Raw genomic sequence first — 6,410 nt, 5'->3', positions numbered from 1 at the left:
ATTTCACGATATTGTTAAATGTTGACCGCTGTTTAGATTTGCATATTATAAAATATTTGCATTCTTCAGACTAGATTGATGGTCGCCAGAGGCGGACAGGGCGTGGGCAAAATGGAGGTCAAAGGGTACAAACTCAGTTATAATAGTCCCTGGGGATGTAATGTACAGCATGGAGACTATAATTAGCAATACTAGCATACATTTGAAAGTTGCTAAGAGAATAATTCTTTAAAGTGCTCATTCCAAGAGAAAAAAACCCCAAGAAACTATGTGTGGTGATGGATGTTAACTTAAAATTAAGTGGTTATTATTTCCCAATATATACATATGTCAAATCATTGTTGTACACCTAAAACTAGTATGTTGCTATGTCAATTACTTTTATTTCAATTAAAATTTTTTGCATTCTTGTTCAGGTAAGGACGATGGTTTCTTTTTCTTGGCTCCACAAGTCTGCCTTGTATATGCACTTCATAATTTTCTTGGTCTCAAACCGATTTATACTTTTAAATTTGCCATCACTTTGTTTTTGGTTTTATTTTGCCATCACTTTGGAACACACTTTTTTCTTTTAAAAAATCTGAAACTCTCTAAAAGGACAAAGCAAAATGAAGTTCTATTTGTGTTAAAGTTTTCTTCTAAATGGGCTTTCTCTGGGGAGGTGGAAGAGTCTACGTTGAAGTTTTTCAAAATGTGAGCGGTTAGAATGGTAGTGAACGCTCGCCCCAGAAAGCAGACATTTTTCGTTTTCTTTTATTTCGTTTGGGCAGCATCGTGGCTAGTCCAGGCGTTTGTGAGACGCTAAAGGGAAGAACCTGGAAGCTAAGGAGCCGCTGCGGGCCGGGGTCGCGGTCAGGTGTCCCCTTCTGGCCAACCTTCCCGTTGTGGGTGCAGCCATCCAGCCCCAGCCCCGCGGCCTCCGCCATCGCCCGGCCGCGTGGCGGTCCCGGGAATCTACCTGGGCCAGGCCTGCCGCGCCCCCGCCCGCGCCGTCGCCATGGCACCGCGCCGCCCCGCCCCCTCGGCGCTCCGCCGGCCCGCCCGCGGCCCTCCTCGCCCCTCCCTCTGTCCCGCGCTGCTGCGGGGGAGAGGGTGGGGCGGAGGCGGGAGGAGACACAGGCGAGAGGAAATAGGCGGTGCGACGCCCGCGGCCCATTGGCTGCCTCTTGCTAGGGTCAGAAGCCCCGCCTCTCCGGAGGGGTCACGTGATCCCTTTCAAAGATGGCCGCCCTGTTGTTTTGATGAATAATACTTGGTGGGGCGAGGGGTAAGAGTAGGGGTGGAGGGGTAGGCGGATTTACTCTACCAGCGAAAGCATCGCGAGTCCGGTCCTCCCCCTCCCCCCTGCCCAAGCTCCGCCGTGGAGGAGGGGCGTGGCCGGCCTGCTTTGGGAGGGGAGGAGCTTCCCTCCTCAGTGCTGGGCTCTGCCTGGGCGGCTGTGGGGTCGCCTTACCTCGGGGCACCCACTCTGCAGTTGAACACTTCCCGCCAGGGTCAAAGGGTAGGAAGGAGAGCAGGATCTGCTGAGGAAGCACAGCTGCCGCGCCACCACCACGAAGACCCAGCAGGCTCCGGGCACGAGGAGAGCTGGAGACCGAGCTCCTTAGTCTGGGTAACCTGGAAAGCAGAGGGTAAATAAGTGGCGCCTTAAGATAAACCCTGTAGCAGCAGCAGTGGCGGTCAAAGGAGGCTGCTGGAGGCGGCAGCAGCTGTAGGAGTCTGGGGCGATTGGAGTGACCGACGCCAAGGCATTTCAGTGCCTCTCGTGTTCTTATTTTTTAACCTCTGACTATGCAATTCTGAAACCTCCCCCATTCGGGGGACCAGACAGCCCGATAGACACCTACCACTCTCCTCCCGCCCTGGTCTCAAAGAACGGAAGATCTCTCCCTAACGCCTTTCACCATTAAGAGGAAAGCGATGGAGGAGCTGAGCGCTGATGAGGTGAGGAGGTTGGGGGACACCTTGGGAGGTTAGTTGGCAACTCTTTGGCGCTTTGGGTAGGCATGATACTGCGCCAGTGGTGCCTGGCCTTTGGGCAGCAATGGAGATGACATCTAAGAATAAAATGAGCCCCTGAGAGGGTCTCCGATTGTATTCTCTTATATTCCTTTGCCTTCTTTTTGCATCCTGAACTCCATTTGCCTCTTTCGAGTTTTCTTTTAGAGTCTAGAGAAGAGGAGAACATATTGAGGTTTTCATTCTTTTTTTTCAGGATATTTAAGCTAGAAGGGCTGGATTTACATCAAGTTGTGTGTGTGTGTGTGTGTGCGCGCGCGTGTGTACGAGCCCGCGCGCGCATGTACGTGTGCGCGCGCGCGCGCCTTACTGCAGAGATTGAAAGAATAATTTTGGGTGGAATCAGAATGTATGGGTGTATGTTTTTAAATGGATTTGAAATCCTGAGTATGTGTGGACACTTCATTGTATAAGTTGATTAAACATTACGTGTATGTTTGGGGATGGCCTACAAGCAGATTCTTTGATATTTAACAAAATGTGTATCTTCTCAATAGCTTAGTGAATTACAGTTAAAATTTAGCAGTTTAACAGATCAGTAATGGCTTCTGGCGTACTTCTCTTGCAGCGTGATTTTTTCTTGTTTTTGTCCCTTTCAAACTAGTGTTTTGCTGTAGCAGACGCTGAACAGGAAGCAAATGGAAGCAAATAACTTTGAAAATTCCCCCTATTATCGTTTCTGAAAGGATTCTTACAGATCCCTTTCTAGATGTTTTCTGCGTTATTTAATAATAATCTTAAAAACTGGCATTTAGGGTACAGGGAATTTCCTGTGAGTCTGTTGACTGCCCTCTCTCTTCTTCTTTTTTTTTTTTTTTTCCCCTCCCTTCTTTTAAAAAAAAAAAAAAATTGAGTTTCTCTTTCAGGACCCCTCCTGGCCTCCCTGTCTTCCACCTACCATTCTTCCACCGGTTCTTGTAAAATTTCTGTCCCTACAGTATTAGAAAAGTAGATGTCAGTCAGGCTGGTTGAACTGTAAAACTTCCATGCTTCAGTTTTTGCTACAGAGTAGTCAATATGTTTACATAGGGACTAAAATTCTCCAGAGTGAGGCAGGGGAGTGGTGGGCTAAGGGTCAGGTAGGAAAGGAAACAAATAATTTTGTTGCTTTGATACCTGACTGTTTAGAAAGTCAGGATTACCCATTCTGTGTTACTGACTTTGTTTTCTAAATGCATCAGTAATGTAATCTTAAATTAGAAAAATATTGAACAGCTTCTTTCAGGTAGGAACTATCAAGAGATCCTCTTAGAGGCACTCCATTTTGTGTAGTTTTTTAAAAAGGTGAACCCCCCCCTTAACAAAAAAATTAATCCTCATGGATCATTTCTCTTAAGGCCAAGAGTTTTTTAAGTAGTAGAAATTACATTTTTCTTGACATTTTCTAAATAGTTCCTGGTTTAGAAATTTTTACGTTCTTGAGTTTTCACCAAGAAATTGTTTTCAAACCATTAAAGCATACAGACAAGTTAAAGAGCTGTATAATCTGAACTGCAGCTCTTCACTTTACCCAGTCCTTGAGGGAAGGTATTAACTTTTTTGACCATATAAGGAACAAATGTAATCATTGTGGAGGAGATAGACATTTTTCAAAGTCAACAGGATATTAAATATGAAAAATTTAATTCACTAATACAAGACCAATATAAAATTATGTTCAACAAATTAGTTGGCCTGACCACAAAGGGACAGTTCAGTAATTCTACTCTCAACAGAATCTAGAACAAATCTTTTTTTGGAAAAAAAGTTAAAAAAAATTTTTTTAATCCATTTCCTTTAATTGTGGGATTAGGTGAACAGTTCTTAACAGAGCCATTTCTGAAGCTTTTGCCTTATTTTTACTCTGTTGGTGGAAACTTGTGTCATAGGTGTGGTAGGCGACGTTCGTTTGGTTAGATAATATATTTATGTTGTTGAAAGTTCAAACATGCATCTCAGGGTGTAAAACAGTCAACACAGTGACCTTTCAATCTAAATTAGGGACTCAGGTAAGACAGGATTTTATATTTTAGCAAAATGGAAATAGATGAGAATGTAATCCATCAAAAATAGAGGCTGCTATAACCAGGCTAGGGCTTCCCTCGTAGCTCAGTCGGTAAAGAATCTGCCTGCAGTGCAGGAGACCTAGGTTTGATTCCTGGGTCGGGAAGATCCCCTGGAGAAGGAAATGGCAACCCACTCCAGTATTCTTGCCTGGAGAATTCCATGGACAGAGGAGCTTGGTGGGCTACAGTCCATGGAGTCGCAAGAGTCAGACACGACTTAGCTACTAAATCCTCATCATCATCATAACCAGGCTAGTAGCTTTAGAAGATTGTACATTACGGGTACTTTTTGGTCCCTCTCTTTGACCACCTTGAATTCTTGAAGTTTTCCTTTCTTGTGCTTTCTAAGTCGAGGATTTCTTTAACTTGAGTGCTGTTTCTATAGCACATTACGATGAGTCCTTTGCTGTATAGAGCAGATCCATGACTAAGTTTATTCTCTTCAGGAACCTCATTTCAAGGCGTCATTGTTTACATTGCATTCATTCTGTACCCTGCTCATGTTTGTTTGTTTGTTTTAATTCCAAAATATTGCTGTGATTAGAGCAGGTATTTTAAACTATTTTCAACTGTGGCAATGATGTGTTTTCATGGAAATGATGTGCGTTGCTTTGTTTCTTTATTTTTTTGGGGGGCAAAATCTTTATGACCTAGTTCATCTTGAAGAGGGCTGGCTGGGATTCAGGGTGTGCTAAAGGTTTTAGAAGTTGTCTTCCTTCCCAAATGCAGAATGTGTGACCTTGGATATTTTAGCAGTTTTTTTGGTGGAAGGGGACTGATATTTATTAACAGTCTTAGAAGCCTGCTCTATGCCAATCACTTTACAACCATTGTTTCATTTGATAAAACAGAGCAATTCAGCAGGTCCTTCAAATTTCCATGTTTTATAGGTGAAGCACCCGAGATTTAGGTTAAGTTCATAGTGCCCTGGCTTAGAAGTGGCAGAATTGGAGTTCATACCCAGGGTTCCTGATCTAAAAGCTCTTTTTACTATATTTTACTGCCTAACAACTGGCAATAAATTCACCACAGCTTCTCTATAAATATCCTGCTGACATGCTTGATCTGCATAACTCGTCTGTAAAAGTGTTGTTCTTCATGAATTCATTCGTGATGTGATCAAGTTTATAGTCTTAGTCTTTTTGGTGCTGACTCTCATCACTCTCCTCCAATAATCATTCACTCAGCAACTGTTTTTTTAAAAAATGTTGTGTGCATCCCCAGCAATGTATTAGGTAGGTTAAGAGAAATAGTCTTTTTCTTAAAGAAATTATTATGGGATTGGGGAATGGGTAGGGCTAGCTAGGAGTTCAGCAGTTACAATACAGGGTGCTAATAGCTAAGAGCTATTTTGGACATGTGCACAGTAAGACTCGTAAGAAAATCAAGGAGGGAACCCTGGTAGGGTAGCATCTTAGTGAAGACTTTCCAGAAAAAGTGATGCTTGGGGACTTCCCTGGTGTTCCAGTGGTTAAGACTCTGCCCTCCCACTGCAGAGGGCACAGATTTGATCCCTGGTTTGGGAACTAGGAACCTGGATGCCTCATGAGTGCCCCCCGCCCACTCCGCCAAAAAAAAAAAAAAAAAAGGAAAACTGATCTTTATACTGAGCAGTAGTTGTCAGGCAGAGGGCTCTTGGAATGGACTGTGAAACTGGGGAGCTCAGGAAACTGCCAGTAGTGGGCCTGGAGATAGGATTTGTGGGGGAGTGGCTACAGGCAGACAGGCACCAGATCTCAGACAGAAATGCTCATGTGTTTGAACTTTCTCAGTAAGACTGTATGAAGCCTTTGAAGGGTTTTAAGGGATTAGATGACTGTCAGGGTGTTGAAGGTAGGTGGGAAGAAGGTGGCTGCAGGCTGGGAGATGCATTCAGAGATTACTGTTGCTATTGAGGGGCCAAGCAATGGAGTCCAAAGGCCTTGGCAGTGGGAATGGAGGAGAGCAGACAGGAGAAATATTGAGGATCTAAGTTAACCCACTTCTGATGCTTAGATTGATGTGAAGGAGGTGGAGGCAGGGGAGGAAAGAAAAAGATAACTCCTTGATTTCTAGTTTGAGAGAAGGATGGTTTGGAGGAGAGAGAAGAAATTCCAGATAAGGAGCAGATTGTGGAGAAAGAAGATACTTGTTTGGGTTACTGAAAGATGACCCAACATAGAGACCCTTACCCCTGGCCTTTCTACTCTAGCATCTCCATTTCTGACCATTTCTTTCTTTGTAACAGGCCTCATGACCTAAGCTCACTTTTTCCCCAGTAGATATTTGCTGCCCCTCACTTTATAACCAGGATTCTCCTGAAGCCTTCTAGGAGGGTGGAATGTTACCTCCCCAGACCCTTTCTCC

General features: G+C 44.1%; 1 protein-coding gene across 2 annotated transcripts in view; it reads left to right on the top strand.

Moving 5' to 3' along the window:
- The first annotated feature begins 1,231 nt into the window (after nucleotides 1–1,231).
- UBE4B (ubiquitination factor E4B) overlaps nucleotides 1,232–6,410 on the top strand; it is a 123,427-nt gene continuing 118,248 nt past the window's right edge. For both annotated transcript variants that reach the window (XM_065935792.1, XM_065935790.1), the window contains exon 1: nucleotides 1,232–1,944. In XM_065935792.1, coding sequence (XP_065791864.1) covers nucleotides 1,921–1,944 — 24 coding nt within the window. In that variant the 5' untranslated portion in view covers nucleotides 1,232–1,920. The remainder of the gene's footprint in view (nucleotides 1,945–6,410) is intronic.

The sequence above is a fragment of the Muntiacus reevesi genome, chromosome 5 (assembly GCF_963930625.1).
Source record: "Muntiacus reevesi chromosome 5, mMunRee1.1, whole genome shotgun sequence".
NCBI classification, from domain to species: Eukaryota; Metazoa; Chordata; class Mammalia; order Artiodactyla; family Cervidae; genus Muntiacus; species Muntiacus reevesi.
Note: the sequence above shows the minus strand (reverse complement) of the source record. Positions and strands in the feature narration are given on the sequence as shown.